The following is a 17,238-nucleotide window of genomic DNA, read 5'->3' as shown; positions in this document are numbered from 1 at the left end:
CCCTGAACAAGGCCCACTGTTCCTAGGCTGTCATTGTAAATAAGAATGTGTTCTTAACTGACTTGCCTAGTTAAATAAAGATCAAATCAAAAAATTAACTCCAACCACCCGCAGGCCGGATTGGATGGGTATGTATGGGGAAATGTACAGTCATTTTTGAAACCCTTGACCTCTATACAGCAAACAACTGTTTTCACCTTACATTTTGCATAACACATATAGCCTTCAGATTATCTATACGGTTTACTTAATCAATAAGACTTGCTCATAATATGTATTTTATTTTTCGTTACTACGCAGCAGACAAAGAAAAATGTTAAAATAATCTGACAATGTATGCTTTTAACTATAGACACACCATCTTATTCTAGTTTAATTTATTTGTATTTTCATGGGTTTACTTGATAGCCACCTACACAAATAGCTAGCTAGAACAAAGTGTTAATAAGATAAATGCATTTAAAAAGATTAAAAGCAATACAAAATAAGTTCTCCAGTAGGCATCTACTGAGGGAGCTAAGAGCTGTGTTGTCAGTCATTTCCCACATGCACTCAATAATACAATTATTGTGGATAGTCAGATTAATATAATAGTTTGTTTGAAATGTTTACATGCTTTGCAATAGCCAAATCTAACTGCCTGTAGCTCAGGATGTGAAGCAAGGATATGCATATTCTTGTTACCATTTGAAAGGAAACACTTTGAAGTTTGTGGAAATGTGAAATGAATGTAGGAGAATACAACACATTATATCTGGTAAAAGATAACACAAAGAAAAAAGCATGCGTTTTTTATGTATTTATTTTGTACCATCATCTTTGAAATGCAAGAGAAAGGCCATATTGTATTATTCCAGCCCAGGCACATTTTCGATTTTGTCCACTAGATGGCAGCAGTGTACATGCAAAGTTTTAGACTGATCCAATGAACCATCTGTTCAAAATGTTGTATGAAGACTGCCCAAATGTGCTTAATTAGTTTATTAATATTTTTTCAAGTTCATAATTTTGCACTCTCAATAGTATGGTATTATTTAACTGTAATAGCTACTGTTAATTGGACAGTGCAGTTAGATTAACAATAATTTAAGCTTTCTGCCCATATCAGATATGTCTATCTCCTGGGATTTTCTTTGTTACTTACAACCTCATGCTAATCTTATTAGCCTACGTTAGCTCAATCGTCCCGCGGGGGGGGGGGACACCAATCCCATAGAAGATAAACGATTTCCCTAATAATCCTGTTTAGTCGTGAAACTTTTATTAATGCAGAAAATCGTGAATCAAAATAAACGTTCTACCCCAGTGACCATGTAATTTTCTCGAAGCCTATTTGATTCTGAGTTTGTACATATAAAGTTTGCATGTGTAAACTACTTCTGAGATGCAGACTTTCAGTATTTCCGAAACTCACTTAACTCGTGCATAAGAGGGAAGCTTGCGCTACCGGTGCATGAGCAGATCAAATACACAGCTGCAATGCTACTGGAATGCCGATTAAGCTGTTTACGTGTCCTAACAATTTGAAAGAATGCTCAGAAAACCAGGTGTTGTAAATCGATGTATGCTTCCTTTGATTTTGACCTCACGCCAATTGACATAAGCAGAGTAAGGTGTTTACATGTCTTTTTCCATTCTCGGCCTACTGCCATAATCAGTTTAGTATTGAATTATTAGTGTGAAAGTTCAAATACTCAGTCTGGACTCTGTTTCAACCGGTTCGGATGTGGATGCATAAAAATATAATTACTAGAACAGATATTCCCATTGAAGTCAACATTTTGTGATGGGTGGACCGGCGGCCATATTGAGTGTACCAGTCAAATACCCGTGGACTGAGGGGCTTTGTCTATTCTATTAATTCTGTTTCTGTGTGGAAGTTGAACAGAGAGGAGGTGATCGTCATTAGCAACAATATACAGCATGATTTCACAGCGCCTCAGCAATTCATATTTTTTGAGGCAACTGAATAACAGAATGATTAGGTGGTTCTGTGAAGATTAACATGCAATATTGTATAATTATAACAAAGACGTAGGCTTGGTGCTTGTTGGGTAAATCCCACTTGACGTAGAAGTTCACACAATGGACTGCTTAATTGCTGAAGAAAGATCAATGGGTAGAAGAAGAAGAAGAAGTCTGATGATCACTCTTCACATGACGACACACTTCTCCTCAGCCACCTGTTGTATCTCTGTCATGGTGGTCTGGGCTTTGGTCTTCAGCTGGTCCATGTCCATGTTCTGCAGTTGATGTAGCTGTCCTAGTAGTGAGTCATTCACCGCCTCCTCCTCCTCATCCTCATCCACCATCTTGGCTAGGTCCTCAGGGAGATCCAGGTCGTCTCCCGCCATCTTCACCATGGCTTCGTCCTGGCCACTCTGAAAAACAGACACATAGTCACAAATATATACACTGAACAAAAATATGAACACAACATGTAAAGTGTTGGTCCCATGTTTCATGAGATGAAATAAAAGATCCCAGAAATGTTCTATACATCCTTGTTAGTGCGAATTTCTCATTTGCCAAGATAATCCATCCACCTGACAGTTGTGGCATATCCAGAAGCTGATTAAACAGCATGATCATTACATAGGTGCGCCTTGTGCTGGGTCAATAAAAGGCCACTTTTAATGTGCAGTTTTGTCACACAACACAATACCACAGCTGTCTCAAGTTTTGAGGGAACATGCAAATGGCATGCTGACTGCAGGATTGCCCACCAGAGCTGTTGCCAGATCATTTAATGATCGTTTCTCTACCATTAAGCTGACACCAACGTCATTTTCGAGAATGTGGAAATACGTCCAACCGGCCTCACAACCACAGACCCCGTGTAACCACGCCAGCCCAGGACCTCCACATCCAGCTTCTTCAGCTGCGGGATCATCTATGACCAGTCACCTTGAACAGCTGATGAAACCCCCAGTGGGTTCTTGTGATGGTAATCATGTGACATCACAAAGAAGACCCAAAGAAGACCCAATGTGATGAGGTGAGTAAATCTCTGAAATATTTTATGATTTCACCTTTTCACCCTCTAGTAACCTTTATAACAAAAATGCATGTCCTTCAGTACAACATACTTTTAATGCTATTATTTTACAAAAAGCTATATTAAATATGAAAAGTAAGGATAATTTTACTTTATATGGGTGGCCAAGGAACTGCCAGTTAAATGTGTTTATGTATGAAATCCGTCCGTTTTGTCCTTCAGCACAACAAAAGTTTAATGGCATACCACAATGTCACCCGTTATGCTGAATGACATTAGCTTTGTTATGCCATGTTTTCACTCGTTTACAACATTTAATCATGCAATTCATATTTACATGTTGTATGAATACTGAATATGATAATTTTAAACAATTTTATGGCATTTAAGGTATTTCAAGGCACATTATCTTTATACTATAGATGCCATTGTCTAATAAGGAGAGGGACGCAAGGCACAGACAAAAGATTAATGCTAATCCAGTTGCTAGGGAGGAAAGACTAGCCAGAAGAAAAGCAAGGTATTGTTTTCATGGTTTCATGCTACTGTCAGCAACAGAATAGGATAAAATATGATATAAAGCTGGGTGGATAACGCTTAACATTAAGTTGCACTATTACACTGTAGTTAATGTTTTATTGCACTACAGTTAAGATAACTGATGAATTATATTAGTTAATATAATATGACACACACACATACACAATTATGGATTAAACATGGATTATGAATTATATTAGTTTATAGCTGCTTCACATTTGGTGCACTTTATGAAAAATTAAGACAATGCAAGTTTGAATTGAAGTAGTTTGATGGGCATTTTATGTAGCTATTTTGTGTAGGTATCTTGAAATTGCATTTGTGTACCTGCATTGAATTGAAATATACCAGTTACAGTGTAACAATTAATGACTACAACAATAACTATCATAAAATAATTGTGTAATTATGCAACTTAATGCAATGTAAAGTCAAATTATTGTAAATAGATTATTATTAACATTAGCAATGAAATAGTAACAACACATGTTTGAGAGAAAAAGGGGAGAACTATGTTGCTAGTAAAACCCATGTTCTTTACGTGTGTGGCGTATGGGTAATTTCTCTCTCTCTCTCTCTCTCTAGTTTGGAAGAGATCTAAGTTCAGCTAGCCTGCACATTTTAAACATATTATCCTGTTTTTGCTAAAAGACAAATACTATTGCTGCAACTAATAATAGTTCATAGGATCATTATTGTTATTGTTGAAGGATTCACCTTTAATCAATATTTGTGGGCCGTAGTGATATGTGTTATTCATGGTCACAAAATATTGTCACACAGTATAACACCAGTATTTTATATTAAAATACAATAACTTTGTTTTGTTGACTCAGAGAGACAAAAACACATCTCAAAGGATGAAGTGAAAGATATTTTAATAGATTTTAGATTTTTTTTCAGTGTAAGGCAGGAAGTTTTGTGTAAAAAACCTTCAACAAATTTTGAGTTCTACCTGTGACACATCAAATATGTGATTTTCTTGAATATAACTAATATAAAGGCATAGGTGACACTCCAATGAACATAAAAAAGCCTTTTGGGGAATTGTAATTGCAATTCCCCATATATATACATATATATGGCCAGAACTGATTGGTCTCTGACAGTCATGTTTCCATTGTCTACAGGGGATCAACGTGATAATTCGAGGCTAAGGGCTAACTCATGTGTTTTAAGTTTCATGTATCTGAAGTTAGTAGTCAGGCCTACACAGAGTTGATTACGTTACTTTCTAAATCAAATCAAATCAAATTGTATTGGTCACATACATGTGATTCGCAGATTTTATTGCAGGTTTAGCGAAATGCTTGTATTTCTAGCTCCGACAGTGAAGTAATATCTAACAAGTAATATTAGTAAGGAACCTTTTGGATTACCCAAATTCAGTAATATAATCAGATTACTTTGTTACTTTTGGATTACTTTCCCCTTAAGAGGCATTAGAACAACGTCTCCACTTCGCACAAGGGTGCGTGCTCAGCCCCCTCCTGTACTCCCTGTTCACCCATGACTGCGTGGCCATGCACGCCTCCAACTCACTCATCAAGTTTGCAGACGACATAACAGTAGTGGGCTTGATTACCACGACAACGACAACGACAACAACAACGAGACAGCCTACAGGGAGAAGGTGAGGGCACTCGAAGTGTGGTGTCAGGAAAACAACCTCTCACTCAACGTCAATAAAACAAAGGAGATGATCGTGGACTTCAGGAAACAGCAGAGGGAGCACACGCCTAACCACATTGACGGGATAGTAGTGGAGAAGGTGGAAAGTTTTAAGTTCCTCAGCATACACATCACAGACAAACTGAAATGGTCCACCCACACAGACAGTGTGGTGAAGAAGGCTTGTCACCTAAAACCCTGACAAACTCCTATAGATGCACAGTTGAGAGCATCCTGTTGGGCTGTATCCCCGCCAGGTACGGCATCTGCACTGCCCTCAACCACAAGGCTCTCCAGAGGGAGGTGCAGTTTGCACCACGCATCACCGGAGGCTAACTACCTGCCCTCCAGGACACCTACAGCACCGGATGTCACAGGAATGCCAAAAAGACCACCAAAGACAACAACCACCTGAGCCACTGCCTGTTCACCCTGTTACCATCCAGAAGGTGAGGTCAGTATAGGTGCATCAAAGCTGGGCCTGAGAGACTGAAAACAGCTTTAATCTGTTAAACAGCCATCACTAACACGTAACATGTAATCAGTTAGTCACCAACCCTGGGCCGACAGTAAGTCAGCCCTTACCTCAGGTAGGCGGTACTTGTCCCGCAGGCAGGACCTCAGGTTGGCCCTCTCCGCCTTCTTTGTGGCAAACTCCTTGTCCCGCTCCATCCTGCAAGGGGAAAGAAAGTCACTTCGATTTAACTGCCTCAAGTCTGTTAATTCTATAGATATGGAAGCAAACTCACATCAATTAATACATATAAAAACCATAAAGGCTAGGAAATGTTTACTGACAACCTAACCTGACCAGGAGAAACCTTGGGCCCTAGCTAAATCATATATAGGATATGGTCAGGTAGGTGGAGATAGAGATGGTCCTGGCTAGAGATAGGGTTGGGAACAATAGGTTCATGGAATTCCAATGGCGGCCAGGTAGGAAGGGATTATAATGACAGCAAGAACATGACTAAGCAAGATTACAGTATTTGCCTCAATATATTACGCTATTTGAGTATTTAGCATCTTTTGGTGATGTTTTTTTTCTTCTTCATATAAATTGTCCCTCATGTCTTTGATTAGAGGGGGACTAAGGTCAGACTGTATGCAGGTCCTTGGGTTTCCTTTAGGGAAAAGATAGATAGACTTAGAAGCTCTATTTTAACCACGTTTTTCAGTATGGAAGTAGATGTTCCTCCATACCAAGCCAGTGTAGCCTTGAGGGATAGAACTCTGCCTCTGTGACCCAAATCCGTCCTTAAAGTGACAGTCTCTAATTTTGGCTGTAATTTTTTATTGTTAAATATTTAACTTGATTTTTAAGAATATGACTTATAAATACTGTACCTTACTGTACCTTTTGTTCAACATATTTTCTACTCTTCGGTGTGTGTACTGTATTTATACCTGGGATATTACTTTTCAACAAGTTCAAAAATCACTGGAGGACGTCTTCAACAAACGACTTCCCTTAAAAAGTAACTTCTCGTTTTGAATATAGCCTATGTGGCATCGATATGAGTCTGAAACATTTACTCTAGTGTCAAAATTGACTACAAAATGTAAATAGGATAATGTTGGTCAAATAGTCAGTCTCGTCCAAAACTGAGATTTGTGAGATGATACAAAAAGTGTTTGTCACATAATGAAGGGTACCGTAACAGTTTTACTTGGGTTGGGTTTATTTCTATCCTGTCCACATGTCCACAAGAGCACCCAATTAAACCTTTTGGAGCACAGCTGCATGGACCCGATCGTAATGCTCATGGTCAATTTGGTTTGACATTCGATATCCCTTTGGGGGAACGTTAGGGACCAACATTAAATTACACAATGTTTTATAATGTCAATCGCCCCAAATTTCAATGACCTAAACAACTCAAACCAACTACAAATTGTAAAAATACAAATATTGAAAGCATTTAATGAGACAACTAAAAGATGTGCAACATTAAAATATTGTCCCATTTACATTGTGTAATTTCGGTCCCTAACTTGCCCCAGAAATAGGCTATCCAATGTCAAACCAAACCAAACCGATCTACAACTTTTTGAGGATCTGAGGTGCCATGCAAAATCAACTCCTGCGGGGGAAGAGGAACTGTGGCGCCTTCTTCACGGCTGTGCTCGTGTGGACCATATTAAGTAATTAGTGATGTGGACACTGGGGAACTTGAATCTCTCAACCCGCTCCACTAAAACCCTGTCGATGTGGATGAGGGTGCGCTTGCCCGGAGAGGTTGTCGTCCTGGCACCACACTGCCAGGTCAGCATACCTCCTCCCTGTATGCTGTCTCATCGCCGTTGGGGATCTGGCCTACCACTGCCGTGTCATCAGTAAACTTGATGGACCAGGATCCAGTTTGCTGATGACACAACAGTGGTAGGCCTGATCATCGATGAGACGGCCTATAGGGAGGAGGTCAGAGAACTGACAGTGTGGTGCCAGGACAACAACCTCTCCCTCAACGTGAGCAAGACAAAGGAGCAGAACGTAGACTACAGGAAAATATGGGCCAAACAGGCCCCCATTAACATTGATGGGACTGTAGTGGAGCTGGTCAAGAGTTTCAAGTTCCTTGGTGTCCACATTACCAACGAACTACAATGGTCCAAACATACCAAGACAGTTGTGAAGAGGGCACAACAAAACCTTTTCCCCCTCAGGAGACTGAAAAGATTTGGAATGGGTTCCCAGATCCTCAAAAGGTTCTACAGCTGCACCATCGAGAGCATCCTAACCGGTTGCATCACTGCCTGGTATGGCAACTGCTCTGCATCTGACTGTAAGGTGCTACAGAGGGTAGTGCGAACGGCCCAGTACATCATTTGCCATCCAGGACCTATATAATAGGAGGTGTCAGAGGAAAACCCATAAAATTGTTAGAGACTCCAGTCACCCAAGTTATAGACTGTTTTCTCTGCTACCGTACAGCAAGTGGTACCGGAGCGCCAAGTCTAGGACCAAAAGGCTCCTCAACAGCTTCTACCCCCAAGCCATTAGACTGCTGAACAACTTATAAAAATCGCCACTGGAAGATTTACATTGACCCCCCTCCCTTTTGTACACTGCTGCTACTCACTGTTTGTTTGTTACCTATGCAAAGTCACTTCGCCCTCACCTACATGTACAGTACCTCAACTAGCCTGTTCCCCTGCACACTGACTCGGTACCGGTTCCCCTGTATATTGCCTCGTTAATGTTATTGTTATTGTGTTACTTTTTATTATTACTTTTTATTTTAGTCTACTTGGTAAATATTTTCTTCTTCTTGAACTGAACTGTTGGTTGAGGGCTCGTAAGCATTTCACAGTCTACACTTGTTGTATTCGACGCATGTGGCAAATAAAGTTTGATTTGATTTGATATGAGTCATACATGGCCACGCAGTCATTGGTGAACAGGGAGTACAAGAGGGGACTAAACACACACCCCTGAGGGGCTCCAGTGTTGAGGGTGGCAGATGTGTTATTACGGGTTGGAGCATGTGTGGTTACCAGTTGCTGACTCTGGAGCAATTGCAGTGGAGCAGGAAAAGGAAGAGAGGAGGAAGTAAAAGAAGAAGAATGTAAAAGAAGATGAAGAAGAGGTAAAAGAAGAAGAATGTAAAAGAAGATGAAGAGGTAAAAGAAGATGAAGAGGTAAAAGAAGATGAAGAGGTAAAAGAAGATGAAGAGGTAAAAGAAGATGAAGAAGAAGTTAAAGAAGATGACGTAAAATAATAACAAGAAGAAGAACAAGGGTTGCCTGGAACACAGCGCTGGTCAGTTATTACACCAGAATTGCATTATCTTACTAGAGAGTTATTGGAGGGACTAGCATCGACATGTTGCAGTGGTGACGCCACCTGTCGGAAGACAGTAACCCAGATCCTAATCTCCCTGACCCCTGCCTGGCCTGGCTTACATGAGCCTAATGAGCTACAGCCCCCAGTCATTACAATAAGCCATCCTGCCTGGAGACTACAGCCTACAGTTTTTATTTCTGCCTTTCACTGACATCACCTGAGCCTCACACCCACAACCACACACACACACACACACACACACACACACACACACACACACACACACACACACACACACACACACACACACACACACTTGCTCTCATGCACACCAACACGTAACACCATGTGCCTGTCGTTCTGCTCTACCCGCCCCTCTGTGAGAGACAGACACTCGTGGCTTGACAGGCAGCTAGTGTTGAAATTAGGCTAATCACTAAACCACTCAACCAGTGTTTATATGATACACAGCAGGGCTTTATATACCTCTTATACACCTCTACTCTGTGTAGAAGATGTCAGACACATGATGTGGTACTGTGTTAGTTATCAGACATAATGTGGTACTGTGTTAGTTATCAGACATAATGTGGTACTGTGTTAGTTATCAGACACTGTCACGGCTTCCACCGAAGTTGGTCCCTCACCTTGTTCGGGTGGCGTTCGGCGGTTGAAGTCACAGACTTTCTAGCCATCGTTGATCCTCTTTTCATTTTCCTTTGGTTTTGTCTTGTAACACACCTGGTTTCAATCTCATCAATTACATGTTGTGTATTTAACCCTCTGTTCCCCCTCATGTGTTTTTCGGTGATTGTTATTTGTAAGTGTTTGTGCATGTTTGTCCTGGCCTGCATAGGGTATTGTACCCATTTGTTATATTTGTAATGTTGCCCGGTGAGTTTTTGTTTAATAAACTACGCTGCTGGAAACACAGTTTTCTCTCCTGCGTCTGACTTCTCTGCCGCCAGTACTCACCCCCCTTACAGAGACACTCTGTGGTACTGTGTTAGTTATCAGACATGATGTGGTACTGTGTTAGTTATCAGACATAATGTGGTACTGTGTTAGTTATCAGACTGTAATGCCACTACCTCTGCTGCTCTTAGACAGACCCCTGAAAGATGGTTGTGACTTTAACATTGACACACTCTACACTCATGTTATGAAGCTAGAAAGGTCTCAGAGTTGTAGTAGATGTTATTGTCTGTAGCATCAAAATGTTTTGCTGGTAAATTAGGCCAGCTAGCACCTTTTGCATTATTAATTTAGGCCAGCTAGCACTTTGTACATTATTCATTTAGGCCAGCTAGCACCTTTTGCTTTAATCATTTAGGCCAGCTAGCACCTTTTGCTTTAATCATTTAGGCCAGCTAGGAACTTTAGCGTTATTCATTTAGGACAGCTAGCACCTTTTGTATTAATTATTTAGGCCAGCTAGCACCTCTTGGATTGATCATTTAGGCCAGCTAGCACCTTTTCATTATTCATTTAGGACAGCTAGCACCTTTTCATTATTAATTTAGGCCAGCTAGCACATTTTTCATTATTTATTTGGGCCAGCTAGTAACTTTTTCATTATTCATTTAGGCCAGTTAGCACCTTTTCATTGTTCATTTAGGCCAGCTAGCACCTTTTTCATTATTTATTTGGGCCAGCTAGTAACTTTTTCATTATTCATTTAGGCCAGTTAGCACCTTTTCATTATTCATTTAGGCCAGTTAGCACCTTTTCATTGTTCATTTAGGCCAGCTAGCACCTTTTTCATTATTTATTTGGGCCAGCTAGTAACTTTTTCATTATTCATTTAGGCCAGCTAGCACCTTTTTCATTATTTATTTGGGCCAGCTAGTAACTTTTTCATTATTCATTTAGGCCAGCTTGCACCTTTTGCGTTATTAATTTTGGCCAGCTAGTACTTTTTCAGTTATTCATTTAGGCCAGCTAGTACCTTTTCAGTTATTCATTTAGGCCAGCTAGCACCTTTTCAGTTATTCATTTAGGCCAGCTAGTACTTTTTCAGTTATTCATTTAGGCCAGCTAGTACCTTTTCAGTTATTCATTTAGGCCAGCTAGTACCTTTTCAGTTATTCATTTAGGCCAGCTAGTACCTTTTCAGTTATTCATTTAGGCCAGCTAGTACCCTTTCAGTTATTCATTTAGGCCAGCTAGTACCTTTTTTCATTAAAGTTCTGAAAGGTTACTGGAAGTAGCGAGTTCAAAATCATGTCACGTTAGCGTGAAACAAATCTTCTGTTTTCATTATATGATATCACTTTTCCTCAGCTTCTGTCTTCTTGTCCACAGTTGTTTTCTAATTGTAATCTGGTGGTTACTAGTTACCTGTACAAAATTATAATCAATAACGTAACTTTTGGATTACCCAAAACTCAGTAACATAATCTGATTACTTTCCCGTTAACTTTTAATTACTTTCCCCAGAAGAGCCATTAGAAGACTACAAAAAAAAGGATCCATCAAACACATTTGATGTGCCATCACAGTGGTCTCTGACTTGTGGTCAGATTTGCTCAGGTGGAACTTAAACGTGCGCCTTTTTTTTCAATTCAGGAATTGAATGTCGTTGAGAAAACAGAAAACATGTCATGATGTATTGTTTTTTTCTCGCAAAACATCCTTTGTGAATTTAAAAGTAATCCAAGAAGTAATTACCTAGTTTTTCAAAGTTTGGGTGGTCACATAACTGATGACATGTGATCAGCCACTCCCAAACCCTGCCGTCCGGTATGTTCATATAGCATGTAAAAACATACGTCTTGAAACATAAATATTTTTTGACTAGTTCCACTGACTTGCCTCATCTGCTAATCTGCTATTGTGAGAAAATTAGCCATCCCTCATATTAGCCTAAATCTGGATTTAGGTTCAGATATAAAGACACATTGGTACACTTTGCTCTTTGGGGTTTTAGCTAGGGTTAAGGGGTAATGAATTGGTACACTTTGCTCTTTGGGGGTTTTAACTAGGGTTAAGGGGTAATGAATTGGTACACTTTGCTCTTTGGGGGTTTTAACTAGGGTTAAGGGGTAATGAATTGGTACACTTTGCTCTTTGGGGTTTTAGCTAGGGTTAAGGGGTAATGAATTGGTACACTTTGCTCTTTGGGGGTTTTAGCTAGGGTTAAGGGGTCATGAATTGGTACACTTTGACCTTTGGGGGTTTTAACTAGGGTTAAGGGGTAATGAATTTATCGTGAATTTGTCAAAACACTATGCAAGTAGAACTTGATCAGTTGATTAATTGATTGATTGGTTACTCACTTCTCCTCTATAAGCTGTCGCTGGTAGTCCTCAAACTCCTCTCTGGACATTCCTTTAGACTCAGGGGTCTCCTTCACATCGCCTGCTGGCACCTCAACCTCTCCTCCTCCTCCTCCTCCAGTCATATCCTTCAACTTACTCCCCAACATGGCCTTCATCATGAACGACATCCTGGACCAACTGATGAGCTACGGAACTACAGCGGAGCACTACATGGGAAGGGGAAGGCAGCAGGTTGTTAGAAAGAGGCCCACAACTGCCTCAAATGTAGAGTGAGAGAAGTAGCTAAATCAAGTTTTAAGAAAATAATTCCACAATGTTGACCTGCTCAGTGCAAAAATAAGTTTTTTTGATTTGAAGAGTTTAAGAAGAGCTGGGATGATGTTGTTGTTCTGTAGAGTATAACTTTCCCTGGTGTCACCATAAGCTGTTGTCTGTCAAGGTGAGGGGATCTGGGTGTCTATGTATTCTGTCTGGAGTAAAACCGCTCAAGAGATTAGCTTATTACAGGTAGCCTACTGACCAGTACTGACCAGGAGCTGGCCAGCCAGACCTCACAACTGGAACGCACACAAAGTCAGACGACGTGGACCTCACAGACACAGTCAGACTACCTGAACCCCACACATACAGTCAGACTACCTGAACCCCACACACAAAGTCAGACTACCTGAACCCCACACACACAGTTAGACTACCTGAACCCCAAACACACACAGTCAGACTACCTGAACCCCACACACACAGTCAGACTACCTGAACCCCACACACACAGTCAGACTACCTGAACCCCACATACACAGTCAGACTACCTAAACCCCACATACACAGTCAGACTACCTGAACCCCACACACACAGTCAAACTACCTGAACCCCACATACACAGTCAGACTACCTGAACCCCACACACACACAGTCAGACTACCTGAACCCCCACACACACAGTCAGACTACCTGAACCCCACACACACACAGTCAGACTACCTGAACCTCACACACACAGTTAGACTACCTGAACCCCACATACACAGTCAGACTACCTGAACCCCACACACACAGTCAGACTACCTGAAGCCTACACACACAGTCAGACTACCTGAACCCCACACACACAGTCAGACTACCTGAACCCCACACACACAGTCAGACTACCTGAACCCCACATACACAGTTAGACTACCTGAGCCCCACACACACAGTTAGACTACCTGAACCTCACACACACAGTCAGACTACCTGAACCCCACATACACAGTCAGACTACCTGAACCTCACACACACAGTCAGACTACCTGAACCCCACATACATAGTCAGACTACCTGAACCCCACACACACAGTCAGACTACCTGAACCCCACACACACAGTCAGACTACCTGAACCCCACATACACAGTTAGACTACCTGAGCCTCACACACACAGTCAGACTACCTGAACCTCACACACACAGTCAGACTACCTGAACCCCCCCCCCCACACATAGTCAGACTACCTGAACCCCACACACACAGTCAGACTACCTGAACCTCACACACACAGTCAGACTACCTGAACCCCACACACACAGTCAGACTACCTGAACCCCACATACACAGTTAGACTACCTGAGCCTCACACACACAGTCAGACTACCTGAACCTCACACACACAGTCAGACTACCTGAACCCCCCCCCCCCCCCACACATAGTCAGACTACCTGAACCCCACACACACAGTTAGACTACCTGAACCCCAAACACACACAGTCAGACTACCTGAACCCCACACACACAGTCAGACTACCTGAACCCCACACACACAGTCAGACTACCTGAACCCCACATACACAGTCAGACTACCTAAACCCCACATACACAGTCAGACTACCTGAACCCCACACACACAGTCAAACTACCTGAACCCCACATACACAGTCAGACTACCTGAACCCCACACACACACAGTCAGACTACCTGAACCCCCACACACACAGTCAGACTACCTGAACCCCACACACACACAGTCAGACTACCTGAACCTCACACACACAGTTAGACTACCTGAACCCCACATACACAGTCAGACTACCTGAACCCCACACACACAGTCAGACTACCTGAAGCCTACACACACAGTCAGACTACCTGAACCCCACACACACAGTCAGACTACCTGAACCCCACACACACAGTCAGACTACCTGAACCCCACATACACAGTTAGACTACCTGAGCCCCACACACACAGTTAGACTACCTGAACCTCACACACACAGTCAGACTACCTGAACCCCACATACACAGTCAGACTACCTGAACCTCACACACACAGTCAGACTACCTGAACCCCACATACATAGTCAGACTACCTGAACCCCACACACACAGTCAGACTACCTGAACCCCACACACACAGTCAGACTACCTGAACCCCACATACACAGTTAGACTACCTGAGCCTCACACACACAGTCAGACTACCTGAACCTCACACACACAGTCAGACTACCTGAACCCCCCCCCCCCACACATAGTCAGACTACCTCAACCCCACACACACAGTCAGACTACCTGAACCTCACACACACAGTCAGACTACCTGAACCCCACATACACAGTTAAACTACCTGAACCCCACACACACAGTCAGACTACCTGAACCCCACACACACAGTTAGACTACCTGAACCCCACACACACAGTTAGACTACCTGAACCCCACACACACAGTTAGACTACCTGAATCCCACACACACAGTCAGACTACCTGAACCCCACATACACAGTCAGACTACCTGAACCCCACACACACAGTCAGACTACCTGAACCCCACACACACAGTTAGACTACCTGAACCCCCCACACACAGTCAGACTACCTGAACCCCACACACACAGTTAGACTACCTGAACCCCACACACACAGTTAGACTACCTGAATCCCACACACACAGTTAGACTACCTGAACCCCACACACACAGTTAGACTACCTGAATCCCACACACACAGTCAGACTACCTGAACCCCACATACACCAGGTCCAGTGGTTCTTTGGGAAGGGGGATGGTTCTATGTGGAACCATACTGACTAAAATAATCCTTTCAGCCCTTCAATGGTTCTTTGGAGTTCAGAATAGGGTTTGTTCTTCTTTTAATGGTAATTACAATGTAGGGGCAGTGGCTAATTATAATATCTTAGGGCGTGGTTTGCTCACAGCTCTTTTTTTGCAACCATTAGTGAGTGTCATTCCAGTTTACGGAATCTGTTGACCAGTGATGGTGTCTTGTGAAAGACTCACATACTGTATGTCCTTGTGTCAAAATGAGAACAGTTGACTAAATTAGTGATTCTCAATTCTCTCCAGAGACTCCCAGTGGTTCCAGAGCTAGCACACCTGATTCAACTTGTCAATTAACACAACAATTCCGCCTAAGAAATAATAAACTCTGTATGGTTTCTTCACAAGGATCTACAAAGAACCATTGAGATTACCAAAGGTTCTTTATAAACTCCGCAAAAAAAAAAAATGTCCCTTTTTCAGATCCCTGTCTTTCAAAGATAATTCTTAAAAATCCAAATAACTTCACAGATCTTCATTGTAACAGCTTTAAACACTGTTTTCCATGCTTGTTCAATGAACCATAAACAATTAATGAACATGCACCTGTGGAACGGTCGTTAAGACGCGAACAGCTTACAGACGGTAGGCAATTAAGGTCACAGTTATGAAAACTTAGGACACTAAAGAGGCCTTTCTTCTGACGCTCTGAAAAACACCAAAAGAAAAGTGCCCAGGGTCCCTGCTCATCTGCGAGAACGTGCCACAGGCATGGTCCAATGAGGCATGAGGACGGCAAATGCGGCCAGGGCAATAAATTGCAATGTCCGTACTGTGAGACACCTAAGACAGAGTTACAGGGAGACAGGACGGACAGCGTCCTTGCAGTGGCAGACCACGTGTAACAACACCTGCACAGGATCGGTACATCCAAATATCACACCTGCGGGACAGGTACAGGATGTCAACAACAAATGCCCGAGTTACACCAGGAACGCACAATCCCTCTATCAGTGCTCAGACTGTGCGCAATAGACTGAGAGAGGCTGGACTGAGGGCTTGTAGGCCTGTGCTCTTCACTGACGAGTCGCGGTTGTGTCTCACCAGAGGTGAGGTGGTACATCCTGACATGACCCTCCAAAATAACAATGTCACCAGCCATACTGCTCGTTCTGTGTGTGTGTTCCTGCAAGACAGGAATGTCAGTGTTCTGCGATGGCCAGCGAAGAGCACGGATCTCAATCCCATAATGACGAAGCAAAAACAGGTTTTTAGAGTTTAAAAAAATAATTTATAGAAAATATAAAACTGAAATATCAAATTTGCATAAGTATTCATACTCTTTCCTCTGTAATTTGTTGAAGCACCTTTGGCAGCGATTACAGCGATTACAGCTACAAGCTTGGTACACCTGTATTTGATGAGTTTCACCCATTCTTCTTTGCAAATCCTCTCAAACGCTGTCAGCTCAATTTTCAGGTCTCTCCAGAGATGTTATATAGGGTTCAAGTCCGCGCTCTGGCTGGGCCATTCAAGGACATTCAGAGACTTGTCTCGAAGCCAGTCCTGCATTATCTTGGCTGTGTGCTTAGGATCGTTGTCCTGTTGGAAGATGAACCTTCGCCCCCGTCTGAAGTCCCGAGTGCTCTGGAGCAGGTTTTCATCAAGGATTTCTTTTGTTTATCTTTCCCCCGATCCTGACTAGATCTCCCAGTCCCTACTGCTGAAAAACATGTCAGCAGCATGATACTGCCACCACCATTCTTCACCGTAGGGATGGTGCCAGGTTTCCTCCAGATGTGGTCCTTGGCATTCAGGCCAAATAGTTCAACTTTGTTTCATCAAACCAGAGTATCTTGTTTCTCACGGTCTGAGTCTTTAGGTGCCTTTTGGAAAACTCCTAGTGGGCTCACATGTGCCTT

At 42.2% G+C, this 17,238-nt stretch overlaps 1 protein-coding gene across 1 annotated transcript; it reads right to left on the bottom strand.

The window, feature by feature from the left end:
- Window positions 1–784: 784 nt before the first annotated feature.
- Window positions 785–12,765, bottom strand: cplx4c (complexin 4c). Its single transcript, XM_036986862.2, has 4 exons — window positions 12,600–12,765; window positions 12,276–12,484; window positions 5,795–5,882; window positions 785–2,381 (listed from the first exon to the last, which is right to left on the bottom strand). The coding sequence occupies exons 2-4, from the start codon at window positions 12,443–12,445 to the stop codon at window positions 2,154–2,156; spliced, it is 486 nt and encodes a 161-aa protein (XP_036842757.2). The 5' UTR covers window positions 12,446–12,484; window positions 12,600–12,765; the 3' UTR covers window positions 785–2,153.
- Window positions 12,766–17,238: the final 4,473 nt, after the last annotated feature.

The sequence above is a fragment of the Oncorhynchus mykiss genome, chromosome 8 (genome assembly GCF_057628025.1).
Source record: "Oncorhynchus mykiss isolate SJ-2025 chromosome 8, ASM5762802v1, whole genome shotgun sequence".
Classification (NCBI taxonomy): Eukaryota; Metazoa; Chordata; class Actinopteri; order Salmoniformes; family Salmonidae; genus Oncorhynchus; species Oncorhynchus mykiss.
Note: the sequence above shows the minus strand (reverse complement) of the source record. Positions and strands in the feature narration are given on the sequence as shown.